General features: G+C 36.8%; 1 protein-coding gene across 2 annotated transcripts in view; it reads right to left on the reverse strand.

The window, feature by feature from the left end:
- Positions 1-15418, reverse strand: part of SLF1 (SMC5-SMC6 complex localization factor 1) — a 42251-nt gene that overhangs the window by 14065 nt on the left and 12768 nt on the right. The window contains exons 7-11 of one of the 2 annotated variants that reach the window (XM_052777564.1): positions 13850-13903; positions 9938-10096; positions 9231-9397; positions 7917-8054; positions 6146-6311 (exon numbers count right to left, since the gene is read on the reverse strand). In XM_052777564.1, the coding sequence (XP_052633524.1) occupies positions 6146-6311; positions 7917-8054; positions 9231-9397; positions 9938-10096; positions 13850-13903 (684 nt within the window). The remainder of the gene's footprint in view (positions 1-6145; positions 6312-7916; positions 8055-9230; positions 9398-9937; positions 10097-13849; positions 13904-15418) is intronic. The other variant, XM_052777565.1, reaches the window with a different exon arrangement.

A 15418-nucleotide genomic window follows, 5' to 3' on the forward strand; every position in this document is an offset into this window, starting at 1 on the left:
ATACAGCACTTTAACATGCTATCCAGAAAGTACTGTGAGATAGATGAAGATACGTGTTCATCCACATGAGCACTTCACTTCATCGGTAGTGGCTGGTTAAAGCACTGCTTCTAGTGTCTGAGTTAGTCTGTGCAAAGTCAAGTCAGATCTGTCTACTCAACACTTTTCTGTGCCATGTAAAAATACTTTATGCAATGATTCTGAAATAAGTTATTCCTCTGACCACATGTACAACCACAGAAAATTCAGTATTTGTATGTCAGTTTTGAAAGTGCAAATTGGAAGAATACCTGCACCACAGTAGGAACACATGCATTCATTTGCACAAAGACACCTACCTAAGGCTTTTCCAGAGAACCACTACTGTTACACTAGAGCACCAGCCAATACAGTGCATTCTAGTGAAAGAGAATGAGTACTTCAGAATGGACAATTTTGGATAAGAGGGAAATTGAACTGAGTATGTACTTACTTATTTGTCAGCCTTAGATTTTATAGAATTACTTAAAGGAAACAAAACTTTTCTGTCTTTTGTTGTGGTCTCACTCCACAGTCAATGGTTTGTCTGATACTCCTTTGAGAACAAAATATGTTCAAGGTTGGTTTAAAATAATTTAACAGGATTCCCTCAGAAGCTGGAAAACACCAAGGACTGAAACAGATTGAGCTTCATCAATAAATCAGACAGACTATGTAAGAGCAACAGAGACTGTGACACAGGTAAGATTTATAATAAAAAGATTACAAAGTAATTTGTCGAAAACCTACACAAATACTGTCCCTACAGTTAACAGACTTACTTGTCATTCAAAAGAAAAGGAATAAACACAACTACAAATAAACATTGTGTGGGGAGGCAGTATAATCTCCATCACTGAAGGCTTTTAAGAACTGGCCCGGCAAAATCTGTTAGGACAGATCTCTGAGATTGCTTCCAGCCCTACTTTCTCTTACTCCCTTAAGCAGTACTTGATTTGGTTTGCCTCTTGCTTTACTGTATCATAATACTTTACTGTAGATGAACTGTGGGATCCCATAGTAACAAAAACCTGAGAACATTGACACAGCATGTCAAGAACATGAAAATATTTTTTTTCAACTAAAATTGAAATATTTGAAAAGCTACATTACTTCCTACCTTCTGAAGATTCAGGAATAGAAACTGAAGAACTAATTTAAAACATCTAAAATGCATTTAAATTTCCCTTAAGTATGCACACCTCTTTTATCACTGGACCCCAAAGCAAAATACTGGGTGAATAATGTAATTCTATCAATAGCTCTTTGCAGGAAATAAATTACACAAATGCAGTAAATAAGCACAATTTTAACAGAGGTTAAGTGACAGGATCAAGGACATATGGATGTAATCTGCGGTAGATACAGATGCAAAGCACTAGTATTTACATTCTTTTTCTTGTTTCTAAATCACAACATTGTATTACTTCATCTATGAAATATCTTCAAGGAAAGGGGTGGGGAGTGAAAGTTGACCTTGATGCAGCAGATTTAAATAATGACTGTTAATACTGCAAGTATTAATAATGTTTTGCAGTCAGATATATAGCTGCATGTTAAATGTGGCTGATACATGAGTTGCAACTACGTTTGCTCAGCTAAGTATCTGCACACTGACAAAGGCAAACCAGATCCTTCCAACTGGTGTAGGCTTGGTTGACATTTTGGTAAAACAATGGCAGTACAAAAGAAGAGCTTCTCCTTAATATTTTGAAATAAATGGTTCAATTCTACAAATGAGGGGGAAATGCTCCAATTTACTGCAAGTATCATCTGTTCTAAAAACATTTAAATATTAACATCTTAAAAATATTTTCATTTTCAAGCACAAAACAATACAAACATAGTAATGAAAACACAAGCAATATTAAAAAGGAAAAAGAAGGAAGCATTTGCATGAAACATGGGAATTGCTACCATGTATGACAGCATCAAGGCTTGTTCTTTTTACTACTCTACCCCCGCAAGCAACTGGGCTGGGGGTGTGCAAGAAGTTGGGAGAGGGCACACTCAGGACAGCTGACCCAAAATGACCAAAGGGATATTCCATGCCATATAAACATTGTGCTCAGCAATAAAAGCTGGGGAAAGGAGGAGGAAGGGGGGACATTCAGGGTTATGGTGTTTGCCTTGCCAAGTAACTGCTACATGTGATGAAGCCCTGCTTTCCAGGAAGCGGCTGGACATCTGCCTGCCGATGGGAAGCACTGAGTGAATTCCTTATTTTGCTTTGCTTGCTTTGCTGGTGCACGCAGCTTTGTTTCACTGATTAAACTGTCTTTATCTGAACCCATGAGTGTTTGCCCTTCCAATTCTCTCCCTCATCCTGCTGTGGGGTGGGTGAGGGAGCAGCTGGGTGGGGACTTACCTGCCAGCTGGGGACAACCTACTACACCATGCACAGCAAATTAAGTTAAGATCCAGTTAAACCTTTTTTCAAAACTCTCTTGTTCTTATTGTTGGGAATCAAAGCTATCTCATGGAGAAAAGCATTGAAGTGGGAAGAGGCTGTTGACTGTGTTAGCATACAAAGCTCACATCAGTACAACTGATGTCTGCCAGCTTAGCAAATGCAATTCCTACATTGCTGTTCCATTTAATGCTCTGCCAAGTCAAGTACAGTGCTACAGTGACAGAAGTTTCACAGTGTGTTTTAGTACACATAAAAGTTCTTATACGAAAGCTTTTAAGTCATAGGAAAACTCATTTTAACTTTTCTACTTTGAATTACAGAGTTATTTTAGAGTTGTTCTTTAGAGTTCTTTTTCATGTGGTGTAGATGTTTTTAGGGTTATGCAGTACCCCAAAAGTGCCTAAAACATACTTCCAGGAAGCTACTGGAAGTGCCAGATAAACCAAAAAGACATTTAGTTCTACAGATTTACAGCACATGAATTTATAGCAGGTAAAGATACCTGAAACATGGAAGAAAACAAGTTACAAATATGCAAGATGATGCAACTAAAAAATGGAATTAATGCCTTTTTCACTCCTTTGTCAGGCTATGTAAGACAGCTTTTTTAAAAAAACCACCAGTACTTTCAGGGATGAAAAGCATTTCCGATACCATTTGTGACATTGTGAAAAGCCATGCAATAGCTCAATGCTACTCAAAGTGTTATAAGCAATATACACATCCCTTTGTAAATTCTAAAACTGAATTAACAGCTTTGATTCAAGGAACCTTGACCAGGAGTTTTTGCATCAAACCTATTTAAATAATGTAATAAATAATAAGTGTTATTTAAATTAAAATTATATTCAATATTGATTTGAAGATCTCAAGTGATGGAAAAACTTCTATGTTCTTTGGCAGCACATTTTTAACTACAAGGATAGTGTATCAGTTTTATTTCACCAAGTTGTCCCAGCAGATTAACACAGTCATAAGCAAAGGCATCCAACTTCCTGTCACTAATTTTATTCTGGTACTTTTAAGATAAAGTAAATTATATCTAACACAAGAAAGCAAACGCACTTATATATGTAACTTAAATTTTTATAGCCCTTCATTCTTTCTTTTTCTTTTTATCTGATGTAGGTTATAACAGGTCTGAAAAGTGAAATACCTCCAGAGTAAGTAAGCCAAAGAAACCAGTAACTCAGACTTTCCGCATGGATTTTCTCATTTAGAATACTGTAACTGTTTCTGGATTGCTCTTGTTACGCACACACACATAATATATATGTACACCCATATATATAAACCCCATAATTTTGCAACAAATCAGCAGTAGAAGAGAGGAAACATACACCGATATTTTCCCTCCACTTCAGTGCTGATTTGTTACAATCTCTTTGAATTACAAAAAAAAGAATCTGATTCTAAAAAGCTAAAAAAAAAAAAAAAAAAAAGCCCACTTTTACCACTTAGAAAAGAATGTGTTAGATATGCTCAAAAAAAGAATTTAATCAAATTATTCATCTGGTTTTATTTACAGGTATTTTCACTGGAAAACTGCATGGAAGTTCGGTATATCACAGTTGGCACGTTTATTTCTTCCCACGAGCTAACACGCTTGTGTAAGCTCAGAAACACGGTCACACCTTCACACTGTGCTATAAACCACTTAATTTCTGTGCCCATGCAGACAGTAAGAATACCCAAACTAATTCCTTTCATTTGGGTTTCTAAATTGCCTTATGTGTTTCTTGCCAATGTGTTGCCTCTTAAGCAAACAGCTTTTAAAAAACAAAACTAGTAACAATGACTCACACCCTTAAACTGAAGACAAGTAGTAAAATTTTGCATCCAATATGCCTTATTAAATGACATGGAAATACTGTGGTTTTATTTATGCATCTCTAAAATAATAAAAAGAAGGAGAAAAGAAAATAGTTCTGCCTGGATAGCTAGGGAGGATCTGCTCCTTTGGCTTTCTTAATGACATTTTCAACTATGTCATGGAATTTTAAATGGAGTCTCTGAATATGTGGAGAAATCAGTATATCAAGTTTTAGTGTAACAAAATTGAGAGTGCAGAAAAGGCTAATGAAAAGTTTTGAATGTAAAAATATGTTATTTTTTTTTAGAGTTTATTTTTGCCAAAAAATGCAAAGGGAAAGAAAATGCAACATATAAATATGAAATTAAGGAATAAGGCTGTAAGAAAGAACATAAACCACTGCAGATACTATGAGGCAACAAGCTGCTTTTTAAGGCTAGAATTCATATCTGCAGGGATATTGTACATTACAGTGCATAAGATCAAAGTGGGAAAGCAATAGGCATCTGGGTTTTGTGCTGAAAGTACAATTTTTATATGTATGTATATAAAGAAAATAGAATCTAAACAAGAGGTAGGTCTCTGTGTTTTATGTTATGTTTTATTCTTTCTTTTAAGTTTATTTTTCATACGTGTACTACACTCTATCTGACACAAGTGATTATTCTGCTTATGCAAAGAATGGTTTATGAAAAAGATATGGCTTACAGTGCTGGAACTTGTCAAAAGAAGGCATAGTAGAAAAAAGAAAATGGTGCCTACACTTAAACTGCAGATTCAACACCAGGAAACATATGAAAGCAGTCTCATTTTCCAAAGAAACAGAATGGCCACTGACGGCAACTGAATGCATGCCTGCTTGGTGCTCAGTACCTTTGAAAAGGTAGGTTGTTTAAATATAAATATGGGTATAGAAGCCTAATTTTAGGCACTTTTTTAATATCTTGACCAAGGATAAAAGGCAGCACTGTTTCAGAATGTCTTGCTTTGATAGCCCTCAAAAAAGGTAGGAGGTCTGGCTAGGTAAGATGAGTGAAGCTCTCATTATGTTTAATCTTTCTGCTTTCTTAACATAATGAACTACTAGGTATTATATTGAAAGTGCTTTTTTCTCTGGAATACTTGATTTTCTATTGTTGTTCTGTTATTGTATTGAAAAAGTGAATGAAGTACCTATTTATTCTGTGCTTTCACAATAATTTAAAAGAGAACGCAGAGACAGCAGTAAGTTTGTATTTTATGTGAGAATGTAGAAGTCAAAGATGTTTTACAAGGCCTCTAGCTTCTGAAAAGAAAGAGGTGGTATAGAGGACACTCAGTATCTTTCAGGTCAATGTCCTGCTGGTCAGCAGGTCACAGAACAGCAATTAAGTTGCCTTCAATTCCATTTTTATGAAAAGACCTAGGGAAGATACCAAATGAAACTAAAGGACTTGGGAAGAAAACTGGGGCATTTATTAAAATAAAAAAAATGCATATCTGTAGAAAACAGCAAAAAACTATTAGTTTTGTTAGCTTTCTCCTTCCAACATTTCCTGAATACAATCACTGTAAAATAAGATAATCCCCTCTTTCGTTACACCTTATTGTTTGACAGGATGTATTAAGCTGGTGTCCCTAATGACTACAGTAATACCTGCTGGTAAGGGCATGTGAACATCTGAATGTAGCCAACAAGCTACTCATGACTCGTTTCTTCTCTACAGATCAATATGAGAATCTTATGGATCAATTCATTTCCTTTAGTGGAGCAAAAACCAGCATGCTTCACAACAAAAGGCAGCTATAACAAGCAGCTGTGATACTTACATGTAATTCCTCACAAAGGAAGGAACAAAGGGAATGCCTTTAAGAAAAATATGTCGGTCTTCATTATTTTATAGTATAAAATACATACTCACATCATTTTTTCTGTTTGATTCTCTATGGGAAAGTATGACCCAATCTGCTAGAATATGTATGTGTTTGCTAAAAAGCACTGAGGTTTCGCTTCCCAGCCAAAAGGTCTCCAGAAGAACTGTCTGTGGCATGACTTGCTGATGCTGTGAATTGGTCCCTTCAACCAAACTGTAAAAAAAGAAAGTGAAAAAACCTAAATCTTTATGCCACTTTGATTACTATAGTTACCAGACAGAAACCTTGTCTTCTGTCAAAACACACACAGGTTTGGCAATTTTTAAGTATGGAAAGATCAGACACAATTTCTGATGAATAATAAGTAAAATAATGATGACTATTACAGTCAGACTGAAGGAATTCTAATATTGTGCTAATATTACATAAAGTAAAGGCTGCCTTTATGTAATATTGTGCTAATATTACATAAAGTAAAGGCTGCCTTTATGTATTGGGCTTGTGTGGCATGGTTTTGGTAGCAGGGGGGCGACAGGGGTGGATTCTCTGAGAAGCTGCTAGAAGCTTCCCCCATGTCTCGTGGAGCCAATGCCAGCCGGCTCTAAGACAGACCCGCTGCTGGCCAAGGCCGAGCCCATCAGCGATGGTGGCAGCGCATCTGTGATGATAATGTATTTAAGAAGGGAAAAAAGTTGCTGGGGCACAGAAACTGCAGAGAGACGAGTGAGAACATGTAAGAGAAACAACCCTGCAGACCCCCAGATCAGTGCAGAAGGAGGGGGAGGAGATGCTCCAGGCACTGGAGCAGAGATTCCCCTGCAGCCCGTGGGGAAGACCATGGTGAGGCAGGCTGTCCCCCTGCAGTCCATGGAGGTCCACGGTGGAGCAGATCTCCACCTGCAGCCTGGGGAGGACCCCACGCCGGAGAAGGGGCATGCCTGAAGAAGGCTGTGACCCCTGGGAAGCCCGCACTGGAGCAGGCTCCTGGCAGGACCTGTGGCCCCGTGGAGAGAAGAGCCCACGCTGGAGCAGGTTTTCTGGCAGGACTTGTGACCCTGTGGGGGACCCACGCTGGAGCAGTCTGTGCCTGAAGGACTGCAGCCCGTGGGAGGGACCCACACTGGAGCAGTTTGTGAAGAACTGCAGCCCGTGGGAAGGACCCATGACGGAGAAGTTCTTGGAGGACTGTCTCCCATGGAAGGGACCCCACGCCAAGCAGGGGAAGAGTGAGGAGTCCTCCCCCTGAGGAGGAAGGAGCAGCAGAGACAACGTATGGCAAGCTGACCCCAACCCCCATTCCCTGTCCCCCTGTGCCTCTGGGAGGAAGGAGGTGGAGAAAATTGGGAGTGGAAATGAGGCGGGAAGAAGAGAGGGGTGGGGGGAAGGTGTTTTAAGATACGGTTTTATTTCTCATTACCCTATTCTGGTTTGATTGGTAATAAATTAAATTAATTTTCCCCAAGTCAAGTCTATTTTGCCCGTGATGGTAAACGGTGAGTGATCTCTCCCTGTCCATAACTCAACCCATGAGCCTTTGGTTATATTTTCTCTCCCCTGTCCAGCTGAGGCAGGGAGTGATAGAGCGGCTTGGTGGGACACTGGTGTCCAGCTGGGGTCAGCCCACCACACTTCACTATATAAAGGCAGAGCAAAGCCAAGACTTTTTTTATACTTCATAAACGAAGGAAAGATAATTGTCTCCCTAGCAAAACATAACCGTTAATTGAATTATAGATTATATACAGAATTATATAATTATATACAGAAATGCATGTCGAACTGTGAAAAAATACTAAAGTACTATCCTATAAAACCCACCTTTTTGTCAGAAACTCTACTTCAGCTTTTATTAACTCAAAGAAAAACTTCAATAATGTTTTGTGAACTATCCTCTGTTCATCTCCTCTCCCTGAAACTGAGACTGCACGACAAATGTTTTTGCAGTAAAGGCAAGACCTGAAAAATAAACACCGAAAAATCCATTTGTATGACAGAAATCATAGTCTGATGTATCGGCAAAAAAGTCAGCTTTGACTTTTGACAATTTGGACAAGGAAATACCTTGCTCCCCAGCAACATTCATCATTTTAAAGCCTAACTTTCTGGTTTTAATTTTTTTTTAAAAATACATGTTTGTGACTGGGACTTTGTGTTGTAGATGAAGATTTTGTATTACAGTGTAAACTAAATGATTTAACCATATTTTTCTGTCTCTACTTGAGGTACTGTACAATTACTGAATTTAACAGAACTTCTTTAAAATCCTTTAATTAGAAGGTAGTCTTGTAATATCTTACAGATATTGTAACATCGTACAAACCTTAGTTCAGATAACAGTTCACACGTACTATTTGACAGGACTACAGTTTGTGATCAAGCCATATGATTGTCTATCACGATGGAGGTAATTTTGAAGTAAAGTGAGAACACATTTTTTTGGCTAGAATTTTGAGTACTGGAACCACCAGGTACACAACTGCTGGGTATTCACATTCTGCTAGTAAGTACTAAAAGATAAAATACTTTATTTACAAGATAAATTCTCTTCCATTCCCTATGACATGTTCCTATTGATGTAAATTACAAAAAATGAGTTCTCAAGCTAAAGCATAGACTACCCAAACAGCTCCTATGTACTGAGTCTCGTATTTGTAGATGTATAGGGTATAATCAGACTTCCTGAACAAGATGGCAAAGTTTATGATTAAAATCAAAATATAACATGAAGCTTCATGTTTGGTAAGATAAGACTGGAATTTGCTTTGTAACTGCAGATATGTATGTGCATGTGTGCTTATATATATACATACACAACAGCAATAGTACGTAACTTATTATAATTCGTGGAAAGCTTAAAAAATAAAATAAATAATTTTTAAAAAAGGAAGGAGGACAAGAAAATGTACATTTTTTCCTTTCCAAAAAACCCCCCTTTGCCTGTGAGCTGACACTTAGTGAAACATAAAGTGAAAGGTCCAAATCTCAGTTACAATTCTAGACTTTCACATACAGTTAACTTATTCTGGTGAAAATGAGACTTCGATACAATAGAATTCCAACCCTCCTCCCCCATCCCTGAGTTTGGAGTAACATAACAACTATTGCATCTAACACCTCATTAAACTTTCTTACCTTACAAGCATCTCTAGCAAGGACCATGTGCCTTTCTTACAGACAGGACACTGAAGAAGATCCAAATAATACTTTAACATAGACGGGGACTTCCAAGGAGGATCATGTTGGAGAACAAGGTACAAAACGTGATGAAGTTTAGCATGAAGTATTGCATTGGTATTTTCCTGTAATAAAATGAGAAAATAATATTGGCTCCATACTGGCCAAAGATCCATAATCACTAAAAGTTAATATATTTTCTTTATTCCTTACAATCCCAAGTGACTAAATTTAATCAGTGAAGTAACATGCAAAATTCAGAGTTTACAAAAAAAAGCAAGGAAACAAGGAGAGCTTGCTCTAGTGTGATATTCCAGCTGAATGCACCACTGCTTAGAACAAACCTTCTCAAATGAGCTCTCTATCTGTGGCCTACTAGGTTAAAAGAACAGTCACATATGTGCTGTTTTTAAAAGCAAGAAAATTCCGGGTTAATTCTTCCACAATATTTAGAGCACTACATTCATACGGCTTGTAAATAAATACTAGTTTTAAAAAATCCTTCAGTATTGAATTCTTCCCTTTTTAAAATAAACACATTGATGAACACAAAGTGAAGGGTGAATACATCACTAAAACCCACTAAATACAATGTCAGAAGCAGAGATCATAATACTTTCATTTCTTGCTTTAATATTTGTAATACTTTAGTCTTCATTTCTCACCAATAGGACATATTCTAGCAGAGAATGAAGAAGTTGCACGGGAGGTTTACAGTACTTTTGACCAGCAGCAAGTTCTGTGATTACATCAGGAAATAAATACTCTTCCACTAATCCTTCAAGTATATGCCATCTGCCTATGGACAGGTCAGGACACTTAACCTAGGAAAGAGATATCTTTGTAAGTAAAAGAACAGCTTAATTAAAAAAAAAACCTTACAAGAACTGACAGGAAATCTTTAAGTAAAATGTTGGTAATATAGATAGTAGGTTTCAGAATGTGCTTCTCCTCTTAGAAGATCTGAATACATCTACCCTTTTAAAAAACAAATTTCTATTCACACACTCAATAACTCGTCTATAATTTATTCCAGTCAGGTATGCAAAGGAGTGTTAATATTTCCAAAAGTGCAGACTACAGCCCACAGTATATGGCTGGAGCAGTAAGATAATTAGTACCACTGAACAGCTAAAAAAATTAGAGAAAAATGTAAAATCATGAAATACATCATTTACGAGTACACATTATAAAACCATAAACCATGTAACTGTTTTACCTCCCTAGTTCTCCTATTCCCATATAGCATGTCAGAGAAGCAGCTAATGCTACAGATAGCACAGGTATTGATCCCAGTGGATTTCAAACCTCTGAAGATCTTCTTAATGGCACAGGGCTTCCTTCTTATTCTCTGCCATTCATGACAGGAAAACACTTAACTTTGCAAGCTTTCAGAGGACCCAGAAGGATCTAATGGCTTTCATGAAATGCCATACCTGCCCTGCAATTTCCCTGTTATTGCCTGTACTCCCAGCCTTCCAAACCTTTATTTCCACAGATTAATGATATGAAAGAGGAGCTATTGAAGATCTCAGCTACATTGCTATTTACATCTTTCCTCTAGCCCAGGTTCAAGCCAAAGCTAAGACGCATAGACCAGCTGCAACTATATTGCTAACTGAAGTACAGCTTCCCTCTGCCTGACAACTTCTGTTTTGAAATCCAGCTGTTTTGTTTGATCACACAGCCTGAGGCTCTGGTAAATTCAAAGAAACTGGGATAGGGAGTCACAACTGAGAGGCGCAGAGTCAGGAAGATCACTGACTGGACTGCTAGGAATTAAACAGTTACATAAATTTATTGTTGCTTTAGTCCCTGACAACTTGTAGACTTCATGATCTCTGCCAAAAAACTTGGCTCCTAATGTACATTAGCTAAAGCTACTCAAGATATCCTACCAATTGTTTTAAACAGAGTACACTGCTATTGGCAAGATAGTTTCCAAAGATGTTTCAGTAATAAAAGAAAAACATTAGGAGCTCAGGTTAAACCTGAAAAAACTCTGAAAGAAATTATAATAATAATTAAATCACAGCTAAAGTCTCAGTCAATGAGCTCCACCTTAGCATTAGATACTTAGTTTCTCTGCAAATGTTTCATTTCTCAGATTCCTAATGTATTCCGTTGTTACATTAACAATAAAGCAAGCTGCTCATCTAGACAATTTTCTTTTAATCAAGTCTTTGTGCATCTGGCACTTGCAACTCACATTTATTTCAATTTTCTCATTCATATATGGACTATTAAAATCTTCACATTATTTCTTTTGGAAATAATGGTTGCACTCATACTTTTGTAATGTTAATTATATGCAAACAGCACATCTAAAGAGCAATCATAAACTGTTTAATGGCAGTCAAAGAACAACTTCTCTGTTGCCTGGATTTAAGATGTGTGAAGATGACTCAGTATATTGTGCATGTACAAGCATGTTTCTACTGGTGATCGTACCAGCATCCGTCCTTTTATATTGTGATTGAAACTTGTATCTCTTGAAAATTCTGGTACTAGAAGAAACAGGAACATTGAAGCATTATTTGGAAAGTACGCTGAAACAAAGCTGTTTTGGGAGAGCATAAGGCCTTTTGCATTACGTTCAAGATAAGGAGGAACTGGAGAACCAGTTTTCAGTTTATTTGTAAGGGGTAAGGAAGGATGATAGAAAACTGAGGTGATGAACTTTTTTCAATATGAGGAGACACCTATTGTAGGGCCTTAATATTCAGTAAACTGTACAAAACTGCATTGGCTCGCATTCTGATGAAGAACTAGCCGTCTCTTGTGACGCACTGCTGGTACAACCATTAAAACTTTGAGCAGAAACAAATGAAAAATGAAGGTCCACAGACAGTAAGTTCTGTTTATATAGCATAACGTGGAAGAGAAGCTGACAAAAGAGAAATAAATATTTTAGGGAATATGCTAGATAGTTGAGTTAAGCCTTCCTAGGAGATGCAAAGAGAGATGACTGAATATAGTATGTAGTTCTAATCTGTTAATTTAGTTTGTAGGTTTTATTTTACTTCACTAGTATTATTGGAAATGTTTATTAGACGTGTTTTTGAAAGCCATAAATATACTGCCTATAAAAGTCCCGTATCAGATGCAAAGGCTAGCAATGGATATTTCACAAAGCAACAAAAGACAGCAGCAGGGCATGCATAAGGAAAGTATTAGAATTAGGCTTAAAATTTCCTAAAAAAAGATTGTATTAAGAGTACAGAATAACAATTTCAGCTTACAAGTGTTAAGAAAGCTAAAGTTTTTTTTCAAACAAATTAAATAAACTAAGGATCAACATTAAATTTCAATGCAAATCTCTTCAGTAACAAAAATGCACACAGCATTTTGCCCATTAATGGTAGTGTTGGACGATGACAAAGGCATTTTAGTGCTCATATTTTAAATATATTTTTCTCCTCCCTTCCTTTTTCTGTCACTAGAAAGAAATCAGATAAAAAGAAATTTCTGTGAAGCCTGAGAGCTCATTTTGTCAGACTGGAACGTCATTTATATATCAAGTAACTATTTATGTAGTGAGGCTCATGAAGATACCAAATCTTCACCTACCAAGAAATACAGGAAGCTAATAGATCATAGAATTATAGAATGGTTTGGGTTGGAAGGGACCTTAAAGATCATCTAGTTCCAGCCCCCCTGCCATGGGCAGGGACACCTTCTACTAGACCAGGTTGCTCAAAACCCCATCCAACCTGGCCTTGATACTCTTTAAGTGTTTCCCATTTTAACTTTTAAGTAACACAAATTACCATATAAAGTATAGCAGCTTATAGCTACTATGTATAATGCTTTTTAAGTACTAAGAGGTAATGCTTCAACATTATTTAAAGATTTATTCTTAGTAGTATAGATAGAAAAGGGAAAATTTTGAAAGTATTTGTTTACTTAAGATGTAACAACGACTTAATAAAACCTGTTGCTGACCTGTACCTGATTTATGGCATATATTTGGCTTAATGGGAAGAAAAATGAGATATTAACTAAATAGTACAAAAAAATAAATTAAGTCAAAGTCATTATGAAAACAGGACTGGAAAAGATAATGTATTCTACTTGCAATCTGTGCTTCAGTAGACTCTGAAACCCGCATGATGATGTTTAAGGCTTAGGGTGTAAGAACAACTACTGTTTCCTCCTACAGTGAGACAACTTTTAGCTGAAGTCTGTCCCTACTAGCAGAAACAGGTAAGCACTACAAAAAGTTTCTGTTTATTGCTACTGCATAAATACAGTGCTTGAATAATTTAAGATGCTCTGAATCATGTTAGGGCATCTTTGCTTCTTTTCTTTTAACATTAATTGGTAAAGTTCTCTTAACCAGCAGGATTAAAGAGTTTCTTTGTAATAAAGGGGACAGTACTGAAAGTGTTGTAAGAACGAACAACATTCAACAATATTCCAACAATGCTCTATAACTCTCAATAATTTTATAAGTTTTGGATAAGAAATATTTTAAAATGTTTCTTCTATAACTAATTTCACTATGGAAGTATGTTTGCCTAACTTCGTAATAAAATTCCATATATGCAACACGCCCTTTCTGTGAGAATCCTTACCTCTGGATTGCATTTATTCAGCTGGTCTTTTTGAGCAAACCTGTGCTTAACCGCCTGTAAAACAGGATAAAAGTCAACCTGCACACTGGATACCAATAAACATATTCAATAAATACTGTATAAATCCCCCAAATGGCAACTTTGGTTAAACATTGTTCAAGCAAAACATTCAACATAGCAATCTATTTATATTTTTTAGCATTTGGATGGCAAAATTGTGAAACAGAGGATTAGTGACGTAAAAGGAAAATAATATGGGCAATTTTTCTCCCCATTTTTCCCATTATTCTCTGCTGCTTCTTTATGTGGTTGCTATGTGAGGACAGTTTTACTAGATTTGGTCCACTTAACCACATCAAAAAATATTAAGTGTTTTCAGTTTTTCTATGGCAAAATGGAAACTTTGGATTCCTCTTGCAAGATACTTACAATGTGAAGATATAGCAGTCAGTGCAAAAACGTATTACTATTATTGCTACCTTCAGTTATGACCTGGTGTTACCATCTTACTAATACATATGTCATGGTTTCAGCTGGGATAGATATTTTTCCTCCTAGTAGCTGGCATAGTGCTATGTTCTGGATTCAGGATGAGAAGAATGTTGATAACACACTGATGCTTTCAGTTGTTGCTAAGTAGTGTTTAGACTAAGTCAAGGAATTTTCAGCTTCTCATGTGCAGCCAGAAAGAAAGCTGGAGGGGCACAAGAAGTTGGGAGGGGACACAGCCAGGGCAGCTAAGCCAAGCTGGCCAAAGGGGTATTCCATACCATGTGACGTCATGCCCAGTATATAAACTGGGGGGAGTTGGTCTGGGGGGATTGCTGCTCGGGAACTAATTGGGCATTGGTTGGCAAGTGGTGAGCAACTGCACTGTGCATCACTTGTTTTGTATATTCTAATTCTTCTATTATATTATTATCATTATTATCTTCCTTTTCTGTCCTTTCAAACCATCTTTATCTCTTAACACAAGCTTTCTTTTTTTCCGATTCTCTCCCCCACCCCACTGGGTGGGGGGAACGACCAAGCAGCTGCGTGGTGCTTAGTTAGTGGCTGGGGTTAAGCCATGACAACACGTTACCAAAAAGGTCTTTTAGGAGAGATCGTCTTTAAGATTACGATTACTCCATCTGCACGTAACTACATAATAGTTTAAAGGAAAGACAATCTGCTAAGAAGTACACTTGTGTGTAGTATACGTGAAAAGTCAGCAACACATTTATTTTTTAAAGGTCTGGAAGATATAGCAAATGTCACTGATAAAAGATGTAGCATTTGAAGGTGTATAGATTTAAGCAGCATGAGCCTTCTATTTGTTAATCTTGTGTTTAACCACTGTGTACATTGATGACTTTAAAACTCTAATTCTTTTGCTACTAAGAACTTACATTAATATACATAGAGGACCTGATTTTGCATTTACAAAATCATACAGTGCTTCATGTAAGCAAGCTCCTACAAAAATACTTACACACTATCATCTGCACTACTGTAACTTAGAGATAATATATCCTAACTCAAAGTAATTGTTTTTTACAATTTTTACAATTTACATTACTAATGTAG

The sequence above is a fragment of the Harpia harpyja genome, chromosome Z (genome assembly GCF_026419915.1).
Source record: "Harpia harpyja isolate bHarHar1 chromosome Z, bHarHar1 primary haplotype, whole genome shotgun sequence".
Taxonomy (NCBI): Eukaryota; Metazoa; Chordata; class Aves; order Accipitriformes; family Accipitridae; genus Harpia; species Harpia harpyja.